General features: G+C 37.5%; 2 protein-coding genes across 3 annotated transcripts; one reads left to right on the top strand and one right to left on the bottom strand.

The window, feature by feature from the left end:
- The first annotated feature begins 3265 nt into the window (after positions 1-3265).
- LOC103976257 (transcription factor HEC2-like) lies at positions 3266-4521 on the top strand. The gene has a single exon (XM_009391464.3). It carries the CDS (start codon positions 3475-3477, stop codon positions 4228-4230), a length of 756 nt encoding a protein of 251 aa, XP_009389739.3. The 5' UTR covers positions 3266-3474; the 3' UTR covers positions 4231-4521.
- Positions 4522-5359: 838 nt separating this feature from the next.
- LOC135605894 (heterogeneous nuclear ribonucleoprotein 1-like) lies at positions 5360-13462 on the bottom strand. 2 transcript variants are annotated; one of them, XM_065096485.1, is made up of 14 exons: positions 13312-13462; positions 12913-13116; positions 12723-12812; positions 11393-11458; positions 10590-10655; positions 10333-10418; positions 10164-10209; positions 9593-9647; positions 8176-8252; positions 7902-8037; positions 7679-7812; positions 7493-7597; positions 5930-6064; positions 5360-5798 (listed from the first exon to the last, which is right to left on the bottom strand). In XM_065096485.1, exons 2-14 carry the CDS (start codon positions 12928-12930, stop codon positions 5733-5735), a joined length of 1080 nt encoding a protein of 359 aa, XP_064952557.1. In that variant the 5' UTR covers positions 12931-13116; positions 13312-13462; the 3' UTR covers positions 5360-5732. The 2 variants fall into 2 exon arrangements, with proteins under 2 accessions (XP_064952557.1, XP_064952558.1); XM_065096486.1 differs by having other exon boundaries at positions 12913-13407.
- Positions 13463-14455: the final 993 nt, after the last annotated feature.

Raw genomic sequence — 14455 nt, 5'->3', positions numbered from 1 at the left:
AATTTAAACCATGCAGATCTGCTTCAGAAGCAAACACCATGTCAGATGATACAGGAGGGCCTTCGGCTCGACCAACAGCAACCAGAAAGGTGTCCTCAAAAGACAAGAACAACGCAGAGATGTAAGCACACAGAGACCAGCTTTTCTACAGCTACACTGTTGGTGATATCTTGGACGCCATGGCCATCAGCTTTTTTCGCAATTGCATTGCTCGAAAGCCATTCATGAAACCACAACCAAAGGCAAGAACCCAGAGAGAGTGAGTGCTGTTTCTTGTCCTTCACTTGGACCACCCCAAAGGCCCGAAGAGAGCAGAGGGACGGTCGGCGAACAGCATTTGGACCAGTGAGTGTCTCCCTGATGGCTTTGTTTTATATTTCTTGTTCGTTTCACGTCATAATGCTTTTAGGTGGGTGAGAGAGAAAGGAGAAGATAAGGTGCGAGGTGATAAGGTACGGATTGAAATATATGACGTTGATGGGAAGAAGTACCCAACACGTCTCTTAATGGCTTCCATGTTGCCAAGTTCATTGATGATTGAAGGAAAGGAAAAAGATGTTTGCATGCAACCACTCCTCCGTTTCTTCTCCAATATATATTAACCATCATGTTAATTGATAGGAGTGTAAATGAAACTATTTCTAAACTTGAGATGTGAAGATAATTCTTAAAAATTATAAATTTTAGGTTAAGCAAAATTAAGATTAAATATATGAAATGTAATTTTAATATTAGTAGAAGTAGGTTGGATGATGAAGAAGTTACTTTGAGTAAAAATTTTGGTTGTTTTGAGTTATTTATATAATAAGATTGAGAGATTGATAAATATATTATTCATAAAATAAAAATAAAATTATTAAAATGATAAGAAGTATCGATCATAGGGTATATTTGAGATTAAAAAAAATTATAAGATAGTCGTTAAATCATCGATATTTTATGGATTTAAATATTCGGTAGTAAAAAAATAATATATACAAAAAGTTTATGTTATTGAGATAAAAATATTTAAGTGAATAAATAGAGTTACTTGAAAAGACAAGAAAAAATATTTTTATTGGTAAACAATTGGATATCGTTTTAATAAAAGATAAAATAAGAGAATCATTTTAGATATTAACATAGTATATCTACAGAAAGTTAGAAAATGTGAACTAATTACTAGTGGTACAATAAAATATAAAGAATAATTTTAAAAAAAATATTAACAGAAACTATAGATAAATATTCAAAAAAACATATGATATTTTATCTATCTCATTGACAATGACGACAGAAGATACAGATAATTGATCCCAGTATTGTTATATAAACCTCGTTCATCATCAGCTAGATTGACATTGTTGAAGCTTGGATCAATTACTAGACAGTCATAGTTGTTGCTCTCTCTCTCTCTCTGTTTTTTCTGTGTTCATGGCTGTGCATGGAGAATGACTGCTCAAAACTCTTCAACTCAGGGTTACTCAGTAAAAAGAAGAAAAAAGATTGCACAATGCACTAACATTTATCTGAATTTTTTCCTCTGATTTATCTCCTTTAAAATAAATTTTAGAGGAAAAAAATGTAGATAACAAAACATAATAACTCTTGAGAGTATAAGTTAACTCTAAAAAAGATCACAGAAGCTCTGATTAATCTATTAGTTGCCAGGACAAAAAAGCTTTGTTCTCCTCATCACTACAGTTGACTATTTCTTATGGAATCATGATGAGATTTAGGTCTTTAGATAGGTGAAAATAAATTTTATGATAACATGAGAATTTGTCAACACCAAAATCTTTAGGCATTACTCACTTTATATGATCTGCCCCAGAGATCAGATTAGCTTTTAAGAACCCTATTCAATGACACTGGTCCCCTACAAGTCATGTCCAAGTTCTGCTCATCTGCTAATGCAATCTATATAGATCAACTGATGAACATCCACTTTATTTGGATGCAGGTTTTGTGTTCTTCTCATGAGGAGTATGCAATGATAGAATTAGTAGGACAGCTTACACTACATAGTGAGCAACAAATAGTAAGAAAAATGTTTTCCTTTAAAAATACTTCAAGAATAGAAAACCAAAACATGTTTTGGAATCAACATCATCGACTTGTGGCATTTCTAAATATAAGAGGCAAAAATAGCAGAGTCGTTTTCAGTTCTGATTCTTGTTTTCTACATCATCTAGCTTGCACAATTATAAGAAAAATGCAGTAATTCTTTTATATAAGGCAAAGAAGACTCTTTCTTATGCTACCAATAAAATGGAAGGGATCTGCACACTAAGACAAAAGAATGGATAAGAAACTCTCACAGTAGCGGCAATCCACAGAAAAAATGAAAGAAAGCCCCCAGCAACAAGAAGAAATGATTAGGGTTCTTGGGACTCCGGAGAGTGGCCCTTTCAAGAAATGATGATGAGATAAGAGATCAATGCCTAAGAGAGAAGAGGAGCAGAATTAGGGTAACAATGGAGGAGTTGCGGTCATAGGAGAAATCATCTTGATGAAACAAAGAAGGGAGGTGAAGAGAACTGGAGGATATATGGCGCAGTGATCGATGCAGAACTTGGATGGTTGCAGTGTGTCATGCAATCCCTCCATGACCAAAAATACGAGATGCAGGTTGCACCAAAACGTAAGAAAGAACACAGAGAATCTTCATCGACATCACCAAAAAAGGATCCTCGTACATGATCTAAAAACTCATGAAATGTGTACATGGTGATCCAGCCATGCATGCTGACCCAAACAAGAACAAGACCATCAATCTTTTCCGCATGAAACAAGCTTTGTTTCACTTGTGACTCCTCATTTCCATTTGAGTTGCTGCCGCGTTATTTTCCCTTTGCATGTGAGCTCAAGGTGGTGAACTTGCAGTCAACTCTTGGTTGCTCTCAAACGAAAGCAAACAAGATAGACATTGGTGTTGAGGACCAGAATATGAGGCAGGACATGGAAGGATCATATGCGGGCATATATCGTTCCCATTGAGCTGAGCTGTCAGATCTATGCAAAAAACAAGGGTGAGAATGGCTGTCTCAGTTGGCAGAATCGTGCAGCCAATACTAATGTATTACCAGTTGACATTCTCTTAGAAGAACTGAATCAAGAATCCATTGTGACATTGAGAAAGAAGCAGAGTTATGGCAAGTAAAGATATGATACAAAAAACATTAGTTCCATATATTTATTATAGTATATTATTTTATATCAAAAAATGGAAATTGTAGATCCAAACTGTAATATAAAGCCTTGCCACTGCACTGGTATTGAGCACTGCAGGCAAAAGGAAGCTCGAAAGGCCACCAGAGAGAGATACTCCTTTCACTTTGCTTTTTTGTCGTCAATTATTCCTCTGCTATCATCTGATAGATTGATACAACTCCAAGTCCGACCCCTCTTCTCCTCCTCCCTTCGCCCATCCCTCTGCTCTTTAGTCCCTCAGCATCCACTCTTCTCTCCTCCACAGTGACGGGTGGAGAACCGATGGATGTTGATTACTTAGCCTCAGCCACAGCAGCTCCAATGGATCCGATGACCGTAATGATGGAGATGGAGATGGAGAAGTTGAGCGAGTTGTCCAAAGCAACATTGATGCCGTCGGTTAGCTACTCCGGTGGTCTCTCTCAGCCATTCCGCAATGCTTCTGCTGCCACATCTCATGCGCCCTCCTCTTCGCATGCGCCTTTCAGTGGTCATCATCAGGACCAGCACACGCCTATGCTGACAAACTCCCCGACCGGCGCCGCATCGTGGCTTGAAGACCCCTACCATGGCTGCTGGTGGCCACCGGCGGCTGCCATGCGGGAGATGATATTTCGCATTGCGGCGATGCAGCCGATTCACATCGACCCGGAGTCGGCGAAGCCTCCGAAGCGGCGGAACGTGAAGGTATCGAAGGATCCCCAGAGCGTGGCCGCCAGGCACCGGAGGGAGCGCATCAGCGAGAGGATCAGGATACTGCAGCAGCTCGTGCCCGGCGGGACCAAGATGGACACGGCGTCGATGCTCGACGAGGCGATCCACTACATGAAGTTCCTCAAGAGCCAGGTGCAGGCACTCGAGCAAGCAGCCGCCGCAAACCAGAGCAACGGATCCGTGGCCACCACTGGCCTCTCCATGACCGGTGCAAAGTTCTGGGAAGGCAGCTACTACTGCTTCGACAAAGACTACGAGGCATCAGATCAGGGGATCATTATGAACACTCCATCACATGCTGAGCTCAATAAAATGGATAGTTAAGCTGAGAAATGGATTGTGCAATGTTGAGGGACTATTAGGTTTCCAGGAGAAGAGTCGTCGTCGTCGTCGTCGTCGTCGATAGATCAAACCGATGTGCATCGATCTCTCTATCTACCTAATGTTATCATCCTTATGAAACATAATCGTGTGGTCAAGCTGATTACTGATAAGCTAATTACTACAAACGATATCATAATTCTCTATCTACCTAATGTTACCATCCTATATCTCATGTTCCATGGATCTTATCTCTGTTCTACTCATCGTCATGTAAAGTCCATGACCTCTCTCTTTCGCTGCGCATCCATGACATAGAAGGACATCGACTGCATTTTTATATGTTATCTTTATCTGACAGATTGATTTGCTGGGATCTGAAGTTTTCTTCTTCCCTCTCTTGCCTGTGGGAGACAACCTCGTGCAGCAGCTGATTGTTTACAGCAGACCAGAAACCATAACGGGATAGGGGACTGCAGATCCAATCTTGGTCGGTTTTACCTGTCGTCTTCCCTCTAAAATACACATACAATAAACAATGGTGCATTCACAAAATAGTGCCACCATCGTCTGTGGGTAGTATTCAACCAGAACGAAAGGCGAGAGAGGGAAAACACGGAACGCCGCATGCCGCTGTTGGATGCTCGATGGCAAAAGGAAGGGGTACGTACATCGAGGGACAGCGGCAGCAGCATCGAGATCTCCGCCGTGGAGGAAGACGAAGACGGAGCTCTTTTGCATGTGAGTTCCACGCGAATGAGGTGACGTCATGTCAGGCACGAGGACAACGTGAGGAAGGACGTCGCGGGGTTGGTCGACGGATTGATTCGATGCGTGCGGCCGGGCCCCACGCGGTATGGGTCGTGCTGTTTCGCGAATGGCGAGATCTTGGATCGATCCTGAGCAATGAAGACAGGATCTAATTCATTGACTCGCTCCACCAGCCGAACAGGTCTTCACATCTCTCTCTCTCTCTCTCACATTCACACATTCCTTCGACACAGTCATTTGTTATTTATTTTACAATTTTAATTTATTTTTGTTATTTTTTGTTTTTGTTTAATCTTAGGTTTTGTAGACGTCTATAACATCAAACCGTCGCATGCAGCCATCATAAGGATGAATCATCATATCAATCAACGATCAACATCGCGTAAATACTCATACTTCATAATTTTGTGAACAGACTACTACCGAGATTGCCAAGATCATCTTTGTATTACAGTACCCACAAAGTGTCAGTTGATATCTACTTGTAAGATCCCAAGGAATGGGAAACATACCCAAATCCAGCTCCACAAAAGATTGGCATGAACACAAGGAAATGATGGAGCGCTACAGTGTCACCCCTAGATTGATGATAGCAGTGAGCAAATGTTTTAAAGAGACTATCCGTGTCCGAATAGCTTCATGCAGCATATCCTTGCAAGTTTAGCTATTCGAGTATTTAGCCCCATGGGAATATCACAAACAAGTAATCACCAGGAGGAAGAGTGCATCTTGTTTCAGTAGGGTCTGTACCTCAAATTCATTCTTGAACTACTGCTGCTCCCGCTGGCACCATAACCATACTGCAAAAGAATCGGAGAAGAACATGTCTCTTAGGAGTTCATTATTCAAGCCAGCTGCTCCAAACATGAAGTCAGCTTGAAGTCGCTCCCTAACTATAATTGAAAACCAACTGCATGCCATATATACTCACATCGTCGAAATTCAGGCTACCATAGAGCCTGCCATAGTTTCTCATAGGACCATACCCTCTGTAAGCCTCAGCAGCATCCATGAAACCTCCACTGGGACCAGCATCATCAAGTGGTGCTGCTGAGTCGATGGCAACCTACTCGAAAGAAGAATAGAAACAGTAATCAGATGTGACATCGTAGGGAACCATACCATGAAACATTATAGAGATTGTTTATTATAACTAAAAAGAGGTACAGAGAAGGCTTTAGTTTGACAGAAAAAAAACAAACTACTAATGGAGTTAGCCGTGTTTCTCTAGTGCCTACAGAGAGTAAGGAATCCAGGCAAAAGATCATCAATCTCCACAGCTCGTTCCCAATTCAGGCATATGTTTGTTACAAGCTCACATCTGTTAGTTCCAATTAGTGAGGTCCAAAATGCAATTTTTCAGAAACTCAACTGTAACTTAGGTTTCTGCCTAGACCATCTGTGCCCCTCAATGCCATTAAGACAACACCATCAAGGCTTCCTCTGCTCCCAAAGCAGATATGAGCTCAGTCACACTAATAAGCTTCTTTGAATTTCATGAAATGTTTCCCAAGCAAGACTAGTAGAATTTTATAAAAATCAAGTTTCTCTGTATATATGAATTGTGAGGACAACAAAAAAAGGTCAAGTAACTATATGAATTCATAAATCAACAGCAGGAAGTATCAGAAGAAATATACATAACACAAGAAAAAAACAAAGACAGGAAAAAAGAAAAAGAAAAGTATAATGTAGGAGAAACAAGGACTGCAGAGCCAGCAGCAAATGGTCCACAACTGTTTCAAATAAACTTATGATTTAAAAAGTCTAAAAAATCTCATAGTTAAGGATTCTAGAAGATATTTTGAAATTAAAAAAAACTGTGACCACAAATTTTAGTTCTGAGGTTCATAAATCGCAACCCATAATATACAACTATATTTTTAACTGTCATAAATGCAAGGGGTATTTCACAGATTTTTTATTCTATCATTAGTCTGTCAACAGTCAACAAAAGAGCGTTCATGAAATTCTTTTTAGAAGATTGGAAGGCAGCTCTAAGTACATGACTAGTCTATCGACCATTGCCAGAAGGTAATAGTCAAGATCTCGATATGTTTTCAGCTTACCTCGATCAAGCTGCTAAGTAGAATTACCAATTTGCTATAATCAAAATTTTAAGCAGCTCATATCAATAGCAATTTACATATTAAAACCATCTGACGTGCTCTTCAAGGTATACACAACATATTTTCTAATATAAACTATGTTTAAGTAGTTCTAGGATAAATTCCATGAGTAAATCAAATGAATATGAACAGTTAACTGACAGAGGGCATTATGTTTACACAATTACTAAATTTGTGAGAATTGATATCACATCTAAACAACACCAAGCAAGAAATAGATAGTATTTTCATGATCAAACATTTACTGCTTCCAAAAATGCAATTTAATTTGAGAAACATCTTTCTTTGGAGAAAAATAAAATCCTTTTAATATTCAGTAACATACACATGATAATCATAAAAATCCACATCATCCTATCATGTACCTCCTGTCCAAGAATTTCATGTGTTCTGCGAGAGACACGATCCACTACACCATCATCAGCAAACGTCACAAAACCGAAGCCTCGATGACCACTTCTTTTAGGATCCTGGTAACGGTAAAGCAGCAATTATGAAAATTAAAAATTCTACTAACCAAAACTGAAGAATGCAAAAGGTACCAAATTAACCTTTGGAACATAAACATCCAAGATATGTCCAAATTTGCCGAAGTACTCGCGCAGATCTTCAGCACTTGCATCCTGGGGAAGTCTGCCAACAAATATCTTTCTGCCCATCCCACGCGAAGGTCCAAAATATCCTCCTAGATCATTAACAAAGGAGTTTCTATTTTATTTGACGTCAGAGGTGATCACTCTGTCAATGTTGCTTAACTTGAAATGTGACACATACTTCCATATGCAGAACCAAAGTGATCATACAGTGTTGGAGCACCAAGAGCGGCATACCGAGTTGCTGCTGAAATATATGCATTGTATGCACCATATCCACCTTGTGCCATTCTGCTTGGATATCTCATATCATCGTTCTATGTAAAACAGAAAGCAAAAACTTTTTGAGGCATAAAAGTTTAATATATGGAACACACAACATTCATCATTACAACTGACAAAGGAAGTGATCTCCAATATCTGATTCACAAACTCCCATTACAAACAGACATTACCCTAGGAGTAGCACGGTCAACAACTACCGTAGAACCATCAAGCTCATGAGACTCTGCCATTATGGAATCCACCGAATCTGTTCATTTGAGAAGGCAATATACGATCACATATTTAATAGACTAAAAAGCACTAGATGAAATCAGATATTGGAGTGCGCTCATGCAGAACATCCATTGCAAAAAAGCTGCTAGATTCATTACAGGACTAAACTGAAGGAAGATTCATACTAAATAATGGGCATGATAATGGAGATACAGGTTCTTTAGGGCATAAAAATCTTATCCAAACTAACCATTGTGTAGTAGGCAATAGTGTACATGCATGTACATCGCTGTGAAATGAAGAAACAGTTTCAAGCAGCTTGTTGTTTTCTCCAAGTTTAGCTTAACAAGCATTCCTTGCGCTCATTTAATAAGAATAGGACTAAGAGGAAGATAGTTTTAGAGAAAAACGTAGCAACTCACTGTGAAAATAAAATATCGTGTCTTAGGATTTCTTGCACATAGATAACAGGGTAAATTGAATTACACACTTAGTTCTGAGTGGGGTGTGCATATTACAATATTGTCGTATGTATTTTTAGGACAGATGCAATAATCTAGTTTGTGAAAAACTGAGTTGCAGCACACATCTAAAAATGAATACTATTTGCATTGAATATTCTAATGCTAATTAAAAAAACAATGAATATTATGCTTATGCACCAAAAGTCAACAACATAAAGTTTATTATGATGGTAAAAGTTGAAGGGCTTACAAGCATAGGTGTCGTTCTGACAATCTGAATTCTATACCTATCTTTCCCAACTTTAGTAAAATACATGAGGTGGTCTCAGCATTAACCAGGATGTAGCAATCCTCAACAAGGATCAATGAGTAATGCATTAAACCCATGCCAAATAGTACTAAGCAAATCAAATAGCATTGGCAACATGCCTCATCAATATTTTAAAAATGGATAACTATACAAGAAACTAGGGATAGGGAGATGAGGGGAGTGTTTACAAAACCTCTTATCTCAAGACTTAAACAAAGATGAAGTAGAAAAAATAACATCATTATTACAATGTCAAAATTACAAATGACGCAGGATATTGTTACTTGCATGCTAAGGAAAATTATGCAACCTATTCACCTAATGATTTACCACAATGAAAGTACATAGAAGTATCCATGATTAGAAGTAGGACCTCCTTGCAACTATACGACATTCATTAGGGAAAGAAACAAAGTTGTATTAACGAGGCTACTACAAGCAAGTTACAAACTCAAATCAAGGATTTCAAATCAAGTACATATAATCACAGTGTTAATCTGTAAAATTTTGCTATCACTTGATATTAATACTTTTACAAACTACTTTACATTTAATAATATGAGAAGTATTAAAAATATAAGATCAAGAAGAATGTCATACCAGCACTATCAAAAGTAATAAATCCAATTCCCCGATGCCCTTTTGAACCTTGATCCTACAAACCAATAGATAAAAATTGATCAAAACTGTTAGCAAATTTATCATAGATCCAAATTCCAATATACAGACTCTGCTAAATATCAGATAGAAGTTACGTCTCAAAACATGTTCTCATGCTGTTGAGCAATAAAGAAGATTACAATTCATGCAAGTCAAAAGCTTTCATTACCATAAAATTTCCCTCCTGAACTTCAAGAATTTGTTCAAACACATATCAAGCAAGAATCGAAAGAAAATTTTCAAATATTCTTTCAGATGTACACACTAGTTTAATCTCTGCAAGTCAGAAAACAAATTCCATGAAGAATATAGTAAATTAAATATGTAAAAGAATCTTATTTAAGAATATGTACACCATTATTAAACCTCACAGTAGATCCAAAATTTCAAATGTGACATATACATATTAATACCTAATGATAGCTGAATCAAAATGCATAATTTTAAATTTTCAACTACTGAGAGCAGCTTTAGTTCAATTAAAGAAAAATGTAAAAATAACATCTCTGACCTTTGGCATGAACAGATCTGTTATTACTCCATAAGTTTCAAAATAACTGCAAGAAACAACAAAAGGTAAATAAAATTTGTAGCAAGGTCAAATATATATCAATTTTAATAATTATGTCACCATCGCAGCAATGATTCCACAGCCAACACAACCATAAAGAAACACTAACCTTCGGAACAATTCTTCTGTTACTGAGGGTGGTATCCTTGCAACAAATATTCGAGTAGCTTTCTTCAATGGTCCTCTCATTTCTTCCTATATATTAAGAAATCATAAGTGTCATGCAAGTACACATGGAGGAAAGCAAGAAAATAAACTCTATGTTTGCATTAGCCATTTGTTGCAATAGTATTTAAGTGAAACCACCAACAAGGGAAAAAAGGACAAGCTAAATAACAGTGCTAATGCACAACTCATCAAAATTACCTTAGGTGTTGCCACTTTCACATCAAGAGTTCTCGTACCAAGAACATGCTCGCTTTCAAGTGCATTCTGAATGACAGTGCAAAATTGACTTTCCAGCATTATTTCCCAAAAATTATTGCATAAAATGACAGTTTTAAGCAGAATGCTAAATAATAGATGACAAAGCAACTTTAGCAAAAAAGAATAAACATCAATAGAATTATATAATTACCTAGAAAAAACTGTGTAAATATTCCTACATGTTAATGAATGCTTATAAATCAATCTTATGATCTAATGCCTATTAGAAATGGTTATACACTAGAAGATGCAAGACAGAAAATCTACAGCAGACAAGCAGTAAAACCAACTAGTATTCATCACGAAATAGAGAAGCTTCTTTTAGGTAGATACGACAAATAAGACAGATCTAGGACCGGCAGTAGGCAGTTGATGATGTCCTTAATAACATATGTTTTCATACATCATATCAAGAAGTAAAAAAAAGGAAATAGACAAAGAGCTTCAACTTAACTGGAACACTTGTTTATCAGGTGTTTGTTATTAACTAGTAACTCTAAGCACTAATTACCATGCACCATAATCACATAAAAAGCTACAAATTCCCACTGAGTATTTACTTTTTTGTTCTTAAAGGTCACTGATGAATATAAGAAAGTAATAATGATAAAAAAGTATAATAAAGCAGCCCCAAAAGAGCATAGTCATATTTTATAAGCATCAGCAGAAGTTACTGTTTAGAGATATACTTCTGAAATCTTTATAAAAATTAAAGCAAACACACAGGATCGAATTATGTTCACCTTAGCGTCCTCCTCTGATGAGAAAGTTACATAGCCAAAACCTCGAGAACGACCAGTAGAACGCTCCTGATGTTTAAAAAATTACAAGAACCATTATTGATGACTTGAAAAATAATCCACTCAAATGAAAGCCAGAAAATCGAACACCATATAATTATACAAGGAAAATAAAAGAGAACATTAGAGATAACCAAGTGTTTGTGCTAATAGAATCCAGAACTACTTTTCAAATCCAATACATATTTCTCCTAGTGCTTCAACATCTTTTGAGGAATCCTAGTTTTTCAACAATATAATTCTGATCAAGAATTCTCAATTTAATTGGTCATGAAGCCAAAATGTACACTATAGCTACCTTTTGCAGTCACATGATCCTGCACAGGTAACCTATTTTAGCCTTCAGAATGATTCCCAAAAAAAGCAAAGTCAAAACTAAATCCATAAAGTTTCCACATGTTATTTTCTCCGTTCTGTCAGTTACATACATACATACATATAGAATAAAAATAACACGGAAAATACAAAAGAATTTTGTGCTTAAACTTCTGTAAAGTCAGAACTCAAACAGAAAAAGTATTTTTTGTCAATTAAGTGCATAAACAACTTATAGAACTGTATTCATACTTTTTTCTGTTGACTATTCATTTCAAAGTTTGCATTCTGAAAACAGCATGTTTACTTTTTGTTGTTTTTTTTCCCTCTGAAAACAGCATGTTTACTTGCAAGAAAGAAAAATAAAAAGATGGCTATCTAATAATAACCCTTCTCCTCAAGGCCTGAAAAAAAAAATTCAAAAACATTGGAAATCTTGATTTCAGAGTACAGTATCACCACAATTATATTTCCAAAATTAAAATGTAACAAATCGTTTCCCAGAGGAAAATCATAGATAGGCATGCAATTACAATAAACACATAATTGCACATCTTATCTAACCATGCATCAGTAAGAACTGACAAAAAAAAAAGGAAAATTGGCATCCATTTAAGCGATAATGTGATTTAAGAGACATAAGGAGAGATAAATGAAATCATGGAGCAAAAGCAAAATTTCTTCTTCCATGAGGGAAAAAGTATTACTGAACTGACGAGCACAAAAAAAGAGTTCATACAGAAAAAGAACATGCAGTTCAAGTACCATGGATAATCCCACTCAAGGGAAGGCCATGGAACTCTAGAAGTTAAACATAGCAACAAATCTCCCACTCCACCAATAGAAGCGAAAATGAGAAAGTAAAACCATATATAAGTAACCTGATCTATCAGAAATCAAATGAGCTACACCAATAAAGCAATATAATTTCAGATGGTGGAGCACAAAAAAGATCAACCTTCATGACGACACAATCATCCAAAGGACCAAACTTGCTCATGTACTGCCTCAGCCCTTCCGTATCCACATCCCAGGGGATTCCGAGAACCTAAAAAAAAACAATCCAAACATCCTCAATAAATAAACACAAATTGAACTGCAAAAGTTTCATCCAGGAAAACAAAAGAATATTAAAGAAAAACACTGACCACGAGCTTGTTAGCCATGATGACGGTCGCAAGCGCACAGATCAGGTAGAGCGAGAGACGCTATCTCTAACTCTCTCTCCCTCTCTTAATCACAATTCTCCCTTTCTTTCACTCTTAGTTCCCTCAAGAACGGTTCTTTTATTGCTATATCTCAGTCTCTCTATCTCTCCCTCTTCTACAGCACTCTCAAAACCTCTCACTCTCCTGCAGAGGATCACACAACGCATAATAATCGTTTTTTGCATTTCCGGTTTGTTGAACCAAACAGCTTTCCTCTTTCTCCTCTTTAGTTCTCCGCCGGTGGCCGGCCGAGAAGCGAAAAAGGAACGAGAGAAGGGGTAAACAAGATGAGGAGGAAGAATAGGCCATAGAGATCACGCGCTCACAAAACGCGCTTACCTCGCGTCTCCCCTCGCACACTCGATGCCGGTGGCCGTGGTGAAGCCGCTCGCTCGCTCGCTCGTCCGACGCCCCTCTCCTCCCCTCTCCGCTACTATTTGGGGATTTGGGACGGGTCGGGGGAAGACATTAATAGGGCGGAGACAGCAAATCGGAACATATTTCATCAGAGCCGTCCATTCTTAGGTACGCCATTGGGAACGTTGGATAACGTTAATTTCGATCTGATCTGATATAAGCCAAAGTGTCTTCCAAAGAAACACACATCGATTGTTCATATCGGATCGGATATAACCGTTCGGTACGATTTAAGTCTTTTATGTTTGCTTTCAAAGATAAATTAATTTGAATTAATCTCATGATAACTCATTTGCCACCAAAAGTAAGGCTCCATATCACTAGCCCTAAAATGACATCATAGTGCGTTTCTACATATACTGCATCAATGATTGATGATAATCGTCCTATCTTATCAAGATAGTTCATCTAATCTTATTCCAAATCGGTTAATAAGAAAACCTAAGGATTGAGTATAAAAAAAAAATCATTAACTCACGTTAAAGGGCTAATTCTCTGTACACTAACTCAATCTTATAATTTATACTACTGTCTTCTCCCATTTGCTAATTTAAGCATCAAAAAAATCACCATCGAGGGTCACGTAGGATCGTCAACGATCAAAAGATAACCCTGAATACAACCACGCAATCATAAGACAAATAATCTTTCGGAGACACCCGAATGATCCGACCTTGAGAGAGAATCTTATCGTCAATAAGATTCTAGACCGTTTACCCGATCACTTGGAATTGGGTCCACACTAATAGATCATCCCAGACGATTTCGCCTCACCAATTATCTCATGTGAAGAGATACATGGATGACCTTGCACCGTTGATGATGAACAAATCCTATCAACTCATCAATCTACTGTACTCATGACATCGATAAAATTTCAATGTTGTACGTAAACCACGGTACTCTGTCATCAAAAGGCAAACAACAAAAAGCAATTTGCAATAACCTATGGATTTAATTCTTTTATCCCTTTAATAAATTCAAACCTACTTTATGAAAGCTATTGATGTGATACAGCAACCAGACATGTAGTAATGGCAGTATGTTGCAATTTACTAATACTTCA

This window comes from Musa acuminata, chromosome BXJ2-2 (assembly GCF_036884655.1).
Source record: "Musa acuminata AAA Group cultivar baxijiao chromosome BXJ2-2, Cavendish_Baxijiao_AAA, whole genome shotgun sequence".
In the NCBI taxonomy this organism is placed as follows: domain Eukaryota; kingdom Viridiplantae; phylum Streptophyta; class Magnoliopsida; order Zingiberales; family Musaceae; genus Musa; species Musa acuminata.
This window is presented reverse-complemented; position numbering and strand designations above follow the sequence as displayed.

Excerpts from the sequence above, each read along its gene's own strand:
- LOC103976257 (XM_009391464.3), top strand. The coding sequence starts at position 3,475 with ATGGATGTTGATTACTTAGCCTCAGCCACAGCAGCTCCAATGGATCCG.
- LOC135605894 (XM_065096485.1), bottom strand. Across the intron at positions 8,253-9,592 it reads TATTACTTTTGATAGTGCTG|ATTCGGTGGATTCCATAATG; the intron begins GTATGACATTCT and ends TCAAATGAACAG. Across the intron at positions 5,799-5,929 it reads GTAGCCTGAATTTCGACGAT|TATGGTTATGGTGCCAGCGG; the intron begins GTGAGTATATAT and ends ATTCTTTTGCAG.